Source organism: Ranitomeya imitator, chromosome 6 (genome assembly GCF_032444005.1).
Source record: "Ranitomeya imitator isolate aRanImi1 chromosome 6, aRanImi1.pri, whole genome shotgun sequence".
NCBI lineage: Eukaryota > Metazoa > Chordata > Amphibia > Anura > Dendrobatidae > Ranitomeya > Ranitomeya imitator.
This window is the reverse complement of record NC_091287.1, coordinates 542823042-542839861: the sequence shown is the minus strand read 5'-3', so window position 1 is coordinate 542839861 and position 16820 is coordinate 542823042. Positions and strand designations below refer to the sequence as shown.

Below are 16820 nucleotides of genomic sequence, written 5' to 3'. Positions count from 1 at the left end.
TATTTGGTGGTTCCGCCAGTCCTAACAATGGATAAGCGACATAACTTCTGTCAGGGAGTGTAATTTACTGATATAATGACGTTTGGGTTTTCAGTGGCTGTAAGCCATAATCATCGGCAATAACATAAATAAACACGTGAAATAGATCACTCTGTTTGTAATGACTATATATAATATATGAGTTACACTTTTTGTATTGAAAAACTGAAATAAATTATCTTTTTGATGATATTTTAAATTTATGAGAAGCACCTGTAAGAATAAAAATGGTCTCCAAAGATGGACAATTAAACTCCAAAACATAACAAATAAAACAACTAAAGTAAATCTGACACATAGATGAAATACAACATGGCTAATTTACATTCAAACATATGTTAAAAAAATAAATAAATCACAAAACGAGTTGAAATTTCAATGCATTGTCCTGTAGATACACTGTGGTCGGGTCATGTGGTGTAGTAGATTATATGTAAATGTAGACCCTGGAGGTTTATAGCCTTGGTATCCTAAACTTCCTCAGTAGTGATGAGCTAACGTGTTGGGATAAGGTGTTATCTGAGCATACTCGGGTGCTAACCGAGTGACTTTGGCATGCTCGAAAAATAACTTTGAGTCCCCGCGGCTGCATGTCTTGCGACTGTCCAGCAGCCCCTTTGTTAGGAAATCTGTACTTGTGTTGCGGCTGTGGAACAGTCGTGACTCGTGAGACATGCTGGCGTGTGGACTCAAACTTATTATTCGAGCACAACGAAGACACTCGGTTAGCACCCGGACAGGCTCAGATAATACCTTATCTGAGCACGTTCACGCATCACTTTTCCTTAGGCATTGCATATACAATGGGCGAAATAAGTATTTAACACGTCCCCAACTTTCGAAGTAAATCTACATCCAAAGGTGCTTTTGACATGAAATTCTCACCAGATGTCGGTAACAACCCATCCAATCCACACAGGCAAAGAAATCAAACCCTAGGTGTCCATAAATTAAGTGACGGGTAAGACGGGTAAGGTGAAGGCTGACAAATACTGTAGTATTCCTTTCCTCCTTTTTGAGGTTTACTGTTCCTTTATTTGTTGATTTTTATCTAGCCAAACATGAGCCAATTTTAAGGAAGGAAAAAAAATAAACCGCTAACAGTGAGAATCTGTTTTCTAACTCTCGACAGTTTTTTCTTCCAATGAATGCCACAGTTCGATAAGCTAAGAAACGTCCCAAGAGCACCAGAGCTGTAAGGGAAAGTGCTCGGAAAGCAGGTTGGAATATGTTCTCATTATGATAATGAACGTCAATGCTCGCAAAGAAACAGTTATTGAAAACAAATACCTCCATAACCCAAAACAGCACACTCATCAGGAAATACTAGCACAGAGTGTCCGAAGCTCCACTTACCTCTGTACTTGTGAGTTATAGTTGTTATCGTAGGAATCATAGCTTTGCTCATCGTATGCTGTTCCGTAGCCATCATCGTAATCCTGGAATTAAGAATATTTATAGAATTACATGACATTAGAGACTCATAAAACTTTGCGCAACATTTTTTAACTGGCTCCCTAACACCATTTATAATATTTGCGCCTTTTTTTCCCCCTTTTTGGGCCACCATAGCCCTGACGCGGCTGTTAACTTTGAACACCATAAATGTATTCCCCAGCATGAAATGTATTGACTGACATCAACGGCTGCCATTGCTTTATTTCAGAGCTGAACTTCCACAAAAACTGTGGCTAACAAAGGAGTCTTTTTCATTTCCTTCATTCTCCGTTCAGATGTAACAACTCCCTGTAGACATCAAGTTTCTTGTTTATTACCGTGACCTTTTTAAGAATACCACTCAAGGCTGAACGCAAAAGAGCAATGCAAAAAAAAAAACAACACAGCGTGGGAAAGATGGACTTACTAATAGAAAGCTAAAGAATTAGAAAGTTAGCAAAAGTTCTGGTCTGGAAGATTGTTAGAGTTGGAAGGGACCTCCTGGGTCATCGTGTCCAACCCCCTGCTCAATGCAGGATTCACTAAACCATCTCAGATAGATGTCTGTCCGGCCTTTGTTGTGTTGCTGTTATTATATATGTACTTTGTGTATGTTGTAGGTTAGGGTGAACTGAATACGGCTAATTTTCATGAAAAGGTTTCAAAGGAATTAAAAAGAAAAAAAAAGTTAACTTTTTGTTTTTAATTCTGCCACTGTTTGGCCCCTTGCATGATGGTTTGCCACGTGTGCGAATTGCTAAAATTTACACATCGTCAAAAAGACAAGTGATTGAGCTGTCCATTCATTTGCCATTGAATTAATGGAAGAAATAGGGGGCCCGGACAGTAAAGGGTTAAAGGAGGTAAAGTATTATTAACGGGGTTTCCCACTTTTAGCAGAGTTTATTCCGAATGCTTGTAGGCTTGCAAATTTTCTTTCCCCCGCTACAGTGCCAGGTGTCTGATGCTCCACCGGTTTCTTCTTTTTGGCTGTAGCATTGACAATATGTGGACGTGCCATCGACATCGGGAGAGATGCTGAGATTGGCTGCAGCGGTGATGTGCGCAGTCAACGTGAGTCATCATTGTAGCCAAATGATAGAGAAGAATGGAGTCGGAAAGATGGGGCTGGAGTGGTGGAGGATGAGTATCATCTGGTTTTGTTATTTTACTTTTCCATCTTTGCAGAAAATGGAAAACTCCTTTAAGAAATCTAAAGAGGTTGTCTGGGATTTTAACACTAATGGCATATCCTCAGGATAGGTCATCAATGTGTTATTGGTGGGGGTGCAATGTCAGCAGTTTGACCCCAGTGTCGTCGGTGCCTAGAACTGCTTAGATTTGGAGCAGTAGAGCACAACTCCATTGATGAAATAGTGGCCGCAGCTTATTACTGCACATCTGCCCCCTACTGATTTGAATAGGGAGTGGATGTGCAGTACCCAGCCGTGGGCAGTAAACAGTGGACGGAGCTGTCCAGCTCTGTAAGTGAGCAGTTCTGGCCGCCGCCAACACCAGGAACATCTGATCAGAAGGAATGCCGGGTGCTGTACCTTGACCAATCATTGATGATGTATTCTAAGAATAAACTATCAATGTTGAAGTCCCAGACAACCCTTTTAAATCTTTTTTTTTAAAACCTGAATGCTCCTTTAGCATTCATGTACATTGGGCTTACTAGCTTTGGGTTCTCATCATGGATTTTGCTACATAAAGTCCTCACAGTAATATAAAACCAGCAAACTTGGCAAAATTTTACCATATCTCATCTACATACTCCAGGAATCTCGCTTTTAATCAACCAGAGCTCTTGGAAAGTGCTAATTTACCAAGAAGAAACTTGTATTTTCCAAGAACTGAATCAAATCCATCACATTTAGCGAACTGGAGTTCTAGGGACATCTCTCGTATTATGGATAAGGGGCAACATTTCCAAATCAACGTGGTCTACAGATACAGATGGATGCCTAACAATACGCATGTTTCAAGGCTTGGTAATGGGTTGGTCATTGACTGACAAGGTAGCCATCTACAGGCGACACGAAAGATATATTTGTATTGGTCGAATTGTCTTAAAAATTTTATGGCTTCAGTGTTTCATTGGTGGATGATGAAATAAAGTAATTTTGTTGAAATCACTAATTGCGCCCAGTGGATCGACACCTTAAAAAGTCAAAGAGCAGCAACTTGTACTCTCTTCATAGAGGAGTGGACCTTTACAGTACGGCCTCAGTCAACCCTATTGACTTTGAATAAAGTGCCACCATTATGATCAACTCAGTGAGAAGGAATTGGAGGATGTGGCTCGGGATGATGAGGCTTGGGATCGATGAGGGCTCCACCTATTGGATCATACAGTTATCACTTATCATATGGACTTTTCATTAATGTTTTGACTGAGAAAAACCCCATTAATGTCATATTGGGGATGCTATGACCCAGCTCCAGGAGGGGTCTCTGTCATTGCTACTAGACTAAATACATTACTGGAGCACAAGTGAACACTGTATTTGCTATATTTCAGTGCACAGACGTGTCCTTCCTTACCAGCTGACCTTAACATATCCCAAGATGAGTGGCATAAGATGACCAGCCTAAAATAAAGACAGGATTTTTTACTTCCAATATCAATTAGCATATGGAGGCCGATATAGACAATTATCCGCACAAATGTGTCCACCCTTATCTTTTCTCAAATTTGCTAAAAGGCAATCTGTCAGCACAAAATGAGTGTTCAAACCAAGGTGTTCGGTGCACCATTGATGTGGCCATTGAAGTTCAGTGCCGCTTCCAACCTACTTGTTACCCACCCTCTCCTACTTGACTGATGGCAAGATTGGTGGGAAAGTTCACTGAACTTCATGGTCACACCAACAGTTCACCGAGAGTCTCCACTTGGTTTGAGCAGTCAATTTGTACTGAAAGATTCCATTTTAGCAAATCTGAGAAAAATTAAAAAACGCTAACACAAAAATGTCTATTCTGCCTGTATACGCTAATCTATTGTTAGGGGTCGAGTTCCTGCCTCTACACAGGGGGCATCTCGGGCCATCTCCGCTGCGGTCTCCCATTCTTCTCCTGCCGCAGTGGAGCCTGCTCAGCGGAGACGTCGATCCCAGCGTCTCGCTCAGTCTGACTCTGTGCTAAGAGTTACTGCTGCGTTTCCTGCTTCTCCCATTGAAGTCAGTGCTGGGCAGCGGCGAGCGGACGCTTCTGGGGCTAAGTCCTGCTTTTAACATTCTGAGCATGCCCAGAGTAAGATCTCTCAGTGGAGATCGAGGGTCACATGATCAGATACTGCAGCTAAGGTCCTTGTAGCTGCTAGGACTAAATCCTGCTTTGCACTCTGAGCATGCCCAGGGTGAGATCTCTCAGTGGAGATCCAGGGTCACATGCTCAGGTGCTGCAGCACTCCATTGGTCCTAAACATGCTGCAACTATTTAAGGCTCGCATGGCCGCATGGCCATGCGCTAGTATCAAGTCATATATGTGCTTTGCGCCAGTGTGGTTATGTATGAGTGTGTTCAGGGACCCGGCTGAAATAAGCCCCTAGAATACTGGCTCCTCCGGTGAGGAGACTGTATGAGTGTGTTCAGGGACCCGGCTGAAATAAGCCCCTAGAATATTGGCTTCTCCGGTGAGGAGATTGCATGTAACATAACCACTGACTGCCATCAGCTTGGCAGTAAGCTTGTGCTCCTGTGAAGCTAACAGGGCGCAGTGCTTTCCTTTCACGGCTACTCTGTGGAGTAAAAGAGCTAGCCTATACTGCCTAATAGTGCCGCCATTCGCTAGCAGCAGATTCCTCCTGCACGGTGGACCCCGGGCTGCGAACGCACCTTTCTTAATAAACATCTCTATTTTCTCGGTGCGTTCCGCTAGCCCTAACATCTATATTCGCATATTGATTTTTAATTTTATTTTTGAAAGGAAAATAGAGAAGAAATGTTGCACAATTGTAAATATTCTAAATATTTATCGAACGGTATGTAGGTTGTATGAATTAAATATCTGAAATCACAAACACAAGCGAAAACTCCACTCATAAGGCAGGAAAACAAGCTTGTAAGCTGCATCTATAATAGTCTGTAACCAGTGGTTTCAATATCCCTCGGCATGCCTAATAAGAAGTTACGCTAACAGTGTGAGTCTTCTCCCGAGGTGCCGTATGGTGAGGAAAGTAGAGGCTATTTTAGATCCGTGGAGAGGCAAGTAAACAGGCTAAACATATCCGTACCTCAGCATAACACAGACTCTGAGAAATGGACAGATAGCTTGGAGTTAATATTTCAGAATTATACCTAAAATCATTTTTATATATTTAATTACGGCACTATTTTTCTTATATTTTGGTGTTTGGGTGATTAAAACCCCCCAAAAATAGCAACAATAGTTGTTCAATTCTTACATCTCTCTAGAAGAAGTCTCCAAATGCAATCTGAGTTTTAGTCAAACGGAGATCTCCATCTGTGGACAATATGTTTTGGTCTTTTGGGCCTCATTAGCACACAGCAGGGATATGGTTTCGCTGTTTGAGGCTTCTGCAGTTACTCAAGTCATGTTCTTAGACTCTCCGGAATTAGGCATTGATTGACAGGTTAGCCTTGTAAATGGCACTTTAGAGGCAGCTTTTTCCACTTTAGAGGAGGTCCATTTGCATATTTTCCCAGTGAACATTGCCTGAAGTCTCCATAACTTAGCATTTGTTAGCATTCACGATCAGATTCGGAAAGTGAGATACTGGATGTAGTCAGTTTAGGCTTGAAGATGTGACTTGAGGATAATTTGGAAGAACTTTTACTTGACGAATCGTACCATTCACATAGAGCAGAGAATTTTTACCTGTGTGATGGCAGCTAGAGCACATTGATTAGCAGGACTTTTCAGAGTGATTTATTCCTCAAAATGGAGTATTAAAAATGCTACATTTAGTGTAATACTCACATATTCTCCGTAAGTGTCCTGTGCTGGTGGAGGTGGTCGATAACCCGCTGGATGGGGTATTCCCCTTGCTCTTGAGGCGAGAAGTCCTCGGGCTCTTGTGGATGGTACTCTTGCTGGGGTTACGCCTCTAGGCGCTGGAGCTCCTCTTGGTACCCCTCCTGATGATGGTGGTACTCCTCCACGACCCCTGTAACAATAAAAGTACGTTTACAGGCTCTCTGCACATATACAGAAGTATATATCAGGGAGGCAACCAGGGTGTCTAGATCGGGTTGGCCAGTATATATACACTGCTCAAAACAATAAAGGGAACACTTAAACAACAGAATCCAACTCTAAGTAAATCAGACTTCTGTCAAACGGTCCACTTAGGAAGCAACACTGATTGACAATCAATTTCACATGCTGTTGTGCAAATGGAATAGACAACAGTTGGAAATTATTGGCAATTATCAAGACACCCTCAATAAAGGAGTGGTTCTGCAGGTGGGGACCACAGACCACATCTCAGTACCAATGCTTTCTGGCTGATGTTTTGGTCACTTTTGAATGTTGGTTGTGCTTTCACTCTTGTGGTAGCATGAGACGGACTCTACAACCCACACAAGTGGCTCAGGTAGTGCAGCTCATCCTTTGTGCAAGGAGGAACAGGAGGAGCACTGCCATTGCGCTACAAAATGACCTCCAGCAGGCCACAAAAGTGCATGTGTCTGCAAAAATGGTTAGAAACCGACTCCATGAGGATGGTCTGGGGGCCCGACGTCCACAGATGGGGGTTGGGCTTACAGCCCAACACCGTGCAGGGCGCTTGGCATTTGCCACAGAACACCAGGATTGGCAAATTCACCACTGGCACCGTGTGCTCTTCACATATGAAAGCAGGTTCACACTGAGCACATGTGACAGATGTGGCAGAGTATGGAGACACCGAGGAGAGCAATCTGCTGCCTGCAACATTATTCAGCATCACCGGTTTGGCAGTGGGTCAGTAATGGTGTGGGGTGGCATTTCTGTGGAGGGCCGCACAGCCCTTAATGTGATCGCCAGAGGTAGCCTGACTGCCATTAGGTACGGAGATCAGATCCTCAGACACCTTGTGAGACCATATGCTGGTGCGGCTGGCTCTGGGTTCCTCCTAATGAAGGACATTGCCAGACCTCATGTGGCTGGAGAGTATCAGTAGTTCCCGCAAGATGAAAGCATTGAAGCTATAGACTGGCCCGTCTATTCCACAGACCTGAATCCAATTGAACACATCTGGGACATCATGTCTCGCTCCATCCTCCAACGTCACATTGCACCACAGACTGTCCAGGAGTTGGCGGATGCTTTAATCCAGGTCTGGGAGGAGATCCCACAGGAGACCATCCGCCACCTCATCAGGAGCATGCCCAGGTATTGTAGTCAGGTCAAACAGGCATGTGGAAGCCACACACAATACTGAGTATCTTTTCCTTGTCATGAGGCATTTCCACTGAAGTTGGATCAGTCTGAGACAGCCCGTGCAGCTTGTCGCTTACCCCGTTTCCTGTTTACCACCATTGCGGGTTGTGGAATCCGGTATGTCCGAGTGGGTAGAGGTGGCTCAGCGGAGTGTCCCACTGCACTATGTAGCAGTGGGAAAGTCCAGGGAAGCTGCGCAGAGCCAGGGCGCCCCAGCCAGTGGCGTCTTTGATTACCGGCAGAGGGAAATGATGGCCGACAGTGCTTGGCAGCACGCGACGTTGCTGAGGCTACGGAACGTCACAGGGGCCAAAAAGCAAACTGACGAGTTTCAAAGGACTCAGTCCTTCTTCTTCCAGTCGGAGTCTGAAATGCGTGGAGATATTGATTTAGCAATTGAGTATCGGTCCCTTTAAGGAACCGCATGCACCGCCTGATCATATCTGTGAATTAGTCTGTGCATCATCACACCGCCTATATCTACATACATATATCCGCAAGTGTGTTCTTAATTAGATTATGGTTTGGTCTCTATGCACATTCTGAACAGGTGATCTACCCTCTCATTGAACATTAATATTGTTGATCATATACCCTAGAGCGCGGTATCTCTTTTTTTGTTCAATTTGATACTTTTCTGAAGCAGTTTGTCAGTGTTTAATATTCCTTTAACATTTCACACATCTATTTTACACTATTTCTTACTATATTACAGATCTCTTTTACGAGCTCCAATTTCCTTCTCGTTCATATACATAACGTTCTAGCTACTTCCAACTACTACTAAGAGGAGCTTCAGAGCTCATTGTATAATATGCTATTATTAAAAGGGTTGATCACTACTTGGACAACCCCATCTGAATCCTTATGTTTCCCCCTTGTAAAATAATAACACTTGTACTAACCTACGGTGCCAGCAGAATTCCAGAGATGTCGGCACTGGCTCTCCCAGGGCTTGCGTGACATTGTTATGTCAGGCGTTCACTGTGGCCGATCAGCGCTTGATTCACTCTCCTCTTCTATGGACGAAATTGACATCCAGAGAAAGTGAGAGAGCTCCTACTTCCACTGAATGTCTTGATTTAAGGTGGGGAGAGTGAAGCCAGCACTGATTGTTACGTCACGCAATCCCTGCAGCCATTGTCACAAGTCCCAGGAGAGCAAGTGCTGCCGGCACAGGAGGTGAGTATAAGTATTATTATTTTGCTGGAGGGAAACATAAGGATTGAGAAGAGGTTGTCCAAGTAAAGAACAATCCCTTTAACGTCAATATATTAACTACAGCCTGTGGAAAACTCCATATCTTCCCCCTTTTATGATTATACAGGAGATATAGGGCTTGCAGATCACATTCGTACCATCACTACTGAAGTTAACAAATACAGAAATTCAATATATTATCACTTCATAACCAATGGGTGGCCACAAAGAGACATGTAGAATAAACATCTCTCGATAGAGTATTATGACATAATGCTTGTTTTTTTTCCATCAGTCATCTAAGAATATTTTGAGTCAAAAAATAAAGATAAAAAAATACTTTCATATTATCAATAGGCCGCCAATAGATTCTTTAAATACCTATAGACTTGTCCATGCTTATTATTTCCATAGACCAATGCTTACCTAGACAGTGCTGCGACAGGTGTTCCCCGGGCACGGACTGACTGCTTGCCGCGGGCTACTGGGACTTCGTCATTTTCAGAGCCGCCATTTAAGTAGGTAAGTTCTTGCAGCTGTGCTTGTCTGATTTCATCATTGTAATCCTATGCATGCAGGAGTAAATGCAAAACAGCATTAAGAAATGGAAACACTTTTTCCCCCTTGTTTTGTACAACAGAACATTTATAAATGTCAACACGAGACTTGAACTTGACATTTCAATTTCACTCGCTAACATTGTATTTTGATGCAACTTCCATTTCTTATAGTTTATTCTAACATTACTTAAGAAACAAGCTTCATGCATCACGCAGGTCGTTTTCTCCTCGGACTCCCAGGCATAAATCAATAAAACATGCTCTAAATATTCAATGTAACATCTACGGTCAAAGTAGACAAGATCTAAAACCCAATGGACGAGCATTTGGTTTTTTTTAACCTATGTTACCATTTTTGATAAATTTATGTATTACTTTAATATTATTAAGAGTCTAGATAGGTCACAGAATGCAAATTAAATATTTATCACATTGTTTACAAATATTAGCATAAATATATCAATATATATATAAATATCTATATACGAATCTATATATATAAATATCTATATATAGATCTTTCTCACCATCTCTCTCAGTATATACAGTATACGTATATATAGTGCATGGCAGTCAAGGATTTCCAGTTCGAGTTTTCCATGTGGCTAAAAGCCACAAGTTTGTTTGTTAAAAACCCTGCAGTAAGGGGTATGGGTGTGTCAGGTGTCAGGCACAACATCAGTGTCAGTCTGGTGTGTGCTGTTGTGCAGAGCAGAGGCCTGCAGAGCGTTGGTTGTGTGTGTGTGAAGCAGCACAGGCCAGTGGAGCCAGCAGCTATGGTAGCTGAATAGCCTGGCACCCGCAGCGTACACAGCGATGCAAGTCGTCCATGGTAACTGGTCTCGGATGTGGACAGTCCTGTGCCCGGAGGTGAACTGGAGGTGGATGTCCTGTGCCCGAAAGAGTCTGATGTGTACAGTCTTGTGTCGGGAAGTGTACCTGAGGTGAATGTCCTGTTCCCGAAAGAGGACTGGCATGTGTAACGATTGCAAACAGGTGGATATGGTGCCCAGCTGATATCCGTATGATATCCTGGGTTGTGTACGGCTGTGTGAGTAAAGAGCCTGTGATACAGTGGTGCAGGACACCCACGGGAACTAGTCAGAGGAGGATTGGCATGTGTAGTGTCTGCAACATGTGAAGCTGTGTTTAGGGACTGTAATATGGCATGCGGTCGCCCCACGGATACTGGACAAAGAGAGGTCCGGTGTGTTTAGGGACTTCAATCTAAAAACCATATGATGTGTAGTGCTATGAAATGGGCACTGAAACGAGATGCAACCGTGTGTACTGAACTTTGATGACGTGTACTATAAAATGCTATGCACCTTTATGAGACCTTAAGAGACTTTTGTGTTTGAACTTTGTTGGCCATTGCCCCTTCACTGCGGACGGTGATACCGCAGAATTACAATATATATATATATTTTTTGGGGGGGCGGTTTATTTACTGATCAATGTGCTATCCGCTCATCTACCTCCTGCAAAGGGTAAGTGCACACATTCAGTATGTGAAGCAGAAAAATCTTAAGAAAATTCTGAGGTGTTGGTGGGAAAAATCCTGCATACAGTAAAATATGCACGTTTTGTGGCACTCTGGCCTTGTTTCTGATTCATTTTTTTTAAGTGTTTTTTTTTTCCAATTCATTTGAATGGCTAAAGGGTGCAAAAACGCTGAAAGAATTACCGTACTGCAGATTGGAGGCAGTTTCAGGAAAAAAAAAAATAAGAAACATGCACATGAGATTTTAAAAATTTCACTTTGCTGGTACAATAAAATGCTGCAAAAAAACAAAACAAATCAAAACAAAAAAACATGATGCAAAGACATCGGGGGGTGAACATATCCTAACAGAGGGATCACAATTATAAAACGGTTTACACATTTTTTTATGTAAACGTTAGAAAAAAATAACAAAATTCTTAGTATTATTATTAAAAATATATATTTTTAGTCTACAAGGAGACATTTCTTTTTGTTCAATGCAAATTTTTATTACAGACGTAGATTTTGTTTTCAGGCCGTTTGTGTAGGAGCTGTAGACACAATGATATCTTACCTACTATTAGTTATTTATTTTACTTACTTAAACCTTATTAGGCACCAAAGTATTCTGTAGCTCTTTACAGACATTTTCATAAATGGCCCTAATGGGGCTCACAATCTAACGTCTTTGGAATGAGGGAGGAAACCCACAAAAACATCAGGAGAAAATACAAAAACTTTGGCCTCTACAGGGAAAATGCCAAGCTAGTAGAATTAGGCAGATCGCTTTGTGAGACTCCAGTCCATTGGCTATTTCAGTCTGACTGAAGCTCACAAATCTCTTCCCCTCCGGGATCCCCAGCGCGGTTCTTGATTAGATGGGCTGGAGCGATATCATCATTGTGATGTAACACACAGATGACGCCCCATTAATCAAAAGGCACCCTGGGATCCCAGAGGGTAAGAAATTTGCAAGCTTATCATCCCCCAGCCATGGACTACTGACCTGGCCGATGTACTAGAATCCCGAGAACTGATCCGCCCAACTCTACTGGCCAGCCATATATTTCCTTGGCAAAATCAGCTCTGTGCCTGGTTTAGTAGAACAGAAGATGATTAGTCGAATTTATCAGTGGATTCTTCTTGAAAGGGAGCTGGTTTTTTTCACGAAAACCTTTCTATTGAAGATGAATTATTAAAAAAAACCTAAAACATTTCATGTACTATGAACACTTTACTAAACACCAGGCGATATTTGTGAGCCAGAGAGATCTCCAATTTAGATATAAAAAAGGGGCAGAGACCCAAATCTTGGCTAAACTTTGCATATACATGGCTGGCTGATAAGATTAGTTCATTCTGATTGTTACTTTGAGAGAGGATTTTATTTTTATTTTTCATAGAGCAATTTGCCTCACGCCTTGTGTTTTTGACCCTCATTGAATAAATAATGGAGAACCAAGATTTATATTTTATCCTTTCTCCATGCTGATTTTGATGGACATATTACCATGAATTGCTTCATGAGGACTTGTCTTCTACTCCCAGATTCCTAATCAGCAAGATGGAGGTGCATCAGTCAAGCTGAGGTGTGCACTGGTGTCAGATGCACCAAATGTTCTAAGAGGCATCCACATTGTAATGAATTTGGCACATTTGAACTGCTCGTTGTCTATTGCAAAAAAAATGAAATCCAATTGGAGACTGAAGTACAATTCTTTCATAATTTGCACCAATTTTTTATATAAATTTTGCTGAATTCTTCGGGCGGCACTTGGACTTGCCCTCTAATGCTAACTTTTCACCACTTTCCAAAAGGTTCATGGAGCTGGCAGAAACTGACATAAAAAAGCTAAAATTCAAAAAAATTTATGTGCTGCTGTCAAAATTTTGTGACATTTCAATCCGAACATTGATTAATTGGAGCATCAGAGTTTGGTTATATATTGTTCTTAATTTTCTTCGCCACATATACGACTACCTGCGAAACATACAACGTTTTTAGCTGTATCAATAAAGATTCTCAACATTTTCCAAGATAAACATTTTACTAAGGTCTCCATTAGGTTTCTTACCAGTCCTTAGTTGCACCATAGACATAGAAGTCTACGTGCCTCCATATAGCTCCAATTTTTTGCGTTCCTCTGCATTGTGCCAAATTCCATTGTATAAAGCACCTCACATGCATCCGTAAGCCCCATAGCCAGTCGCTGGTTCACAACTTGTCGAATCCTTGGACCATTTTTGGAAGGTGCTAACCATTACCTACCAGGAACACTCCACAAGACATGGCATTTTGGAGACACTCTAACCCAGTCCTCTTTCCATGACAATTTTGCACTTGACAATGTTGCTTAGTTCCTTATTCTCTCACTTTTTGTCATATTTTCATCTTTTGTTTTAAAGAGAATAACAATCTCAAGTGGCTTTGTAAGTTGACTCGATGTTTCAAGGACAACCAGGCATTCACTGATGAGTTTTCACATTCTGTAGAAGTACGTAAAATGTTCTGTCCTTGAATCATTCATTTTTATGCCCTCCTGTATCTCCAACTGTAACCATGTAAACCTTGCACGCTAGCGTACTGTACATGGGGTATGATAAGGTTTAAGTTTAAAGATTTCCCGAATTTTTATGGTTTTATGTATTTTGATTTTTTTTATCCCAATTTCGTCTGTTATTGCAGCTGAGCCCCATTCACACAGTCCACAGACAGCGCAGTGTTGTAAAACTCTCTAAAAACCCAATAAGTCTACCCCTAATGTTGCTTATGAGATCACCTTTACATTTTTCCCTACAAAGGTCACACATTAGAAGCAGATTACGTACCATGGTCCATATTCAAATATTTTAAGTCAGTTTAGATTTACCAAATCATTGATTATTCAATTATTATAATGATTATGATTATTATTATTTTAATTAGTTTATGTATTTATGTTTATGTAGTTTATGTATTATGTAGTTTATGCCTTAAATAGGCAGTGACATAGAAAAAAAGACTTCAGAACAGCCCCACTATTGCCCATTATCAGCTACGGAAATTGTACTGATTCCATTTATAGACAAAACCCAACAAACAAAAAAATGCATGGATGCCCTATATTAAGTAAATAAGCAGAATATCATAGTACATGCATATAACATACTTGGTTAACACTATTTTGATCTAATAGCTTAGAAGCCATTCCATCTCTAGAAGGTGTACACAATTGGACAGTCTGATCCTGGCTCTTTAATGAAAACATTGGCTTGTGTCAGTCGACCTCAATGAAAATAATGGCAGACAAGGACAGGGACTCGACTGTTCAGCCACCTGTCCATGGGAAGCTACATAGATGAAAGCCACAACCCTGTTTCTACAAAATATAAGAAACTACAGCAAAACCAAGAAATGAGCTGGAACATTAGTTGGTATGTGCAAAAGGACATTCCCAAAAGAGAAGAATATGAAACAAAAATGATCACTTTCCCTACTGTGTACACCGTCGCGGTGGGATAGCTTTTACACTTTTGGATTGACGTAGTGTTAACTAAGTACTTTATGTTATTTACATGCACTATTATTATTTATTTATTATAGGGTATGTGCTCATTTAGTTTTTTTCTTGGGTTTTGTGTGAATGTGCTCTTACGCATTGCACGTAAAACTCTATGGTTTCTACTCGGTTGCGTTTTGAGCGTGGAAAGCGGTTTCAGTAAAATGTCCAGGTTGGTTTCTTAAAACTCCATAAATCACTCAGGATAAAAAAAAACAAAAAAAAAAAAAACAGCCAAATCTGTCACAAAGTGAAAACATAAAGTAACGTGCAGTCACCAGGTCGTGTTAGTGTACATCTCTTTATTCTTTAGCAATAACACTGGAGGTCTGCACACCTCAACACACCGACAATGAATTAGACAACTGTTTTCCTTTTAATCCACCATACAACTCCCTGGGGTGGGGATATATGAACAGCCAGTCCCACCCATCTTTCTGACTGCTTGTAAACTCGACCCCGAAACGCCCTATTAACTCTTTCAGCCTGCTTTTCTTTGATGCATATCTCCCCTCGACGACGTGCCCCTCGGACATCTTACACAACTTACACTCCAGCACATTTCCTAGGTTTTCGTCCATTTATATTATGGGCAGTATCACAGCCCGTAGGTTTTCAAAGAGCCACAAATTTGCATGTGATTTTGATCCATGACTGATCACAAACGTAACAGTTGCTTATTTATTTATGTTTTTGCAAACCACATGGTCTGCAAAAAAATATGGACATCTGGACAGCCATGTAATCTACAGTGAGTACGTGTTTTGTCGGGGTGGAACATTCACATGAGAAATGGGCGTCTGAATGAAGTCAAAGACTGAAGGTCCGATTCATGCAAGTGTTTTGCCAGAATACCAGGGTAAAATGTCTTGAAATGTTGAAAAATATTTGCACAACTCAATGTTGTGCTAAAAAAAATTGACTTTTGGTATTTTATCATCAGTTTCGTCAGACAACTCCCTGAATATTGCCAGAGCTGGGTTGGGACGGGGCATGGCAAAATGCATCTAATAAGTTAATCAACACCTGTGGTATAACTTACACTAAAAATGGTACTTCATTCATTGACTGAAGTAACATTCCCAGTGAGGCACATGCCAGTGCCAAGTTGGCTAAATTGATTAAGTGGTGTGCGCCTCATAATGAATGAGGCGCATCTTACTTCTGCACGTCCATCTGTAAGATGGGCAAATGAAATGCCAGTAGTCATGAATCAGGCCCAAATCTTTTCCCAAAATCTTTTGTACAAATCAATAAGGGACTCACTGTGGGAGGTCGATCCTCCAAGCCCAGGTACAGGTGGACACATGGGCCACAGGCATCGGTGCAGCAGATTGGTGAGTAAACTGTAGGTAGAAAGGTGGAATACTGAAAACCCACCAACAGGCATAGGTCATCAGGAAACTACAGGCAAGCAGGTGAAGTGAAGGAAACCGCAGGCAGGTGGAGGACATAAGGAAACCGCAGGTAAGCATGTGGAGAGCTGGAAACCGCAGGCAGGTAGCTGATAACACTCTGGAGTGAGGGCAAAGGTAGCAACCAAGGAAGCCTCACACAGCCAGGAAGGCATCCAAAAAACTTCAGGCGGACATAGAGAATGGGTCCAGGAGTCCAGGGGACACAAACACTACAGAGTCACTAGATGCCGCAGACAAAGTAAGAAGAAGCACTAGAGGCTGCTGGTCTACAGAAGACGTTCTGCAGCCTACAGCCAATGTTATGAAAGGTAATTCAGTACCACAATGGACATAGAGGTCAGCGCACATACAGTGACCTGGCAATAACCCAAAAAACAAGAACGAGCTCTGAGACGTGGGAACTCTGTTGACCGCAATCCCTAATCCTCTCCAACCACATTAAAGGCAGCCGTGGATTGCGCCTAACGCTCCCTATGCAACTCGGCACGGCCTGAGAAACTAGCTAGCCTGAAGATAGAAAATAAGCCTACCTTGCCTCAGAGAAATACCCCAAAGGAAAAGGCAGCCCCCACATATAATGACTGTGAGTTAAGATGAAAAGACAAACGTAGAGATTAAATAGATTTAGCAAAGTGAGGCCCAACTTTCTGAACAGAGCGAGGATAGGAAAGGTAACTTTGCGGTCAACACAAAACCCTACAAAAACCACGCAAAGGGGGCAAAAAGACCCTCCGTACCGAACTAACGGCACGG

At 41.8% G+C, this 16820-nt stretch overlaps 1 protein-coding gene across 4 annotated transcripts in view; it reads right to left on the bottom strand.

Moving 5' to 3' along the window:
* Positions 1–16820, bottom strand: part of KHDRBS3 (KH RNA binding domain containing, signal transduction associated 3) — a 167053-nt gene that overhangs the window by 51455 nt on the left and 98778 nt on the right. For all 4 annotated transcript variants that reach the window (XR_011314138.1, XR_011314137.1, XM_069731949.1 and 1 more), the window contains 3 exons: positions 9491–9630; positions 6422–6608; positions 1396–1478 (listed from right to left, as the gene is read on the bottom strand). Coding sequence is in view for 2 of the 4 variants with exons in the window: in XM_069731949.1 (XP_069588050.1) it covers positions 1396–1478; positions 6422–6608; positions 9491–9630 (410 nt within the window). In the remaining 2 variants the exon portion in view is untranslated. The remainder of the gene's footprint in view (positions 1–1395; positions 1479–6421; positions 6609–9490; positions 9631–16820) is intronic.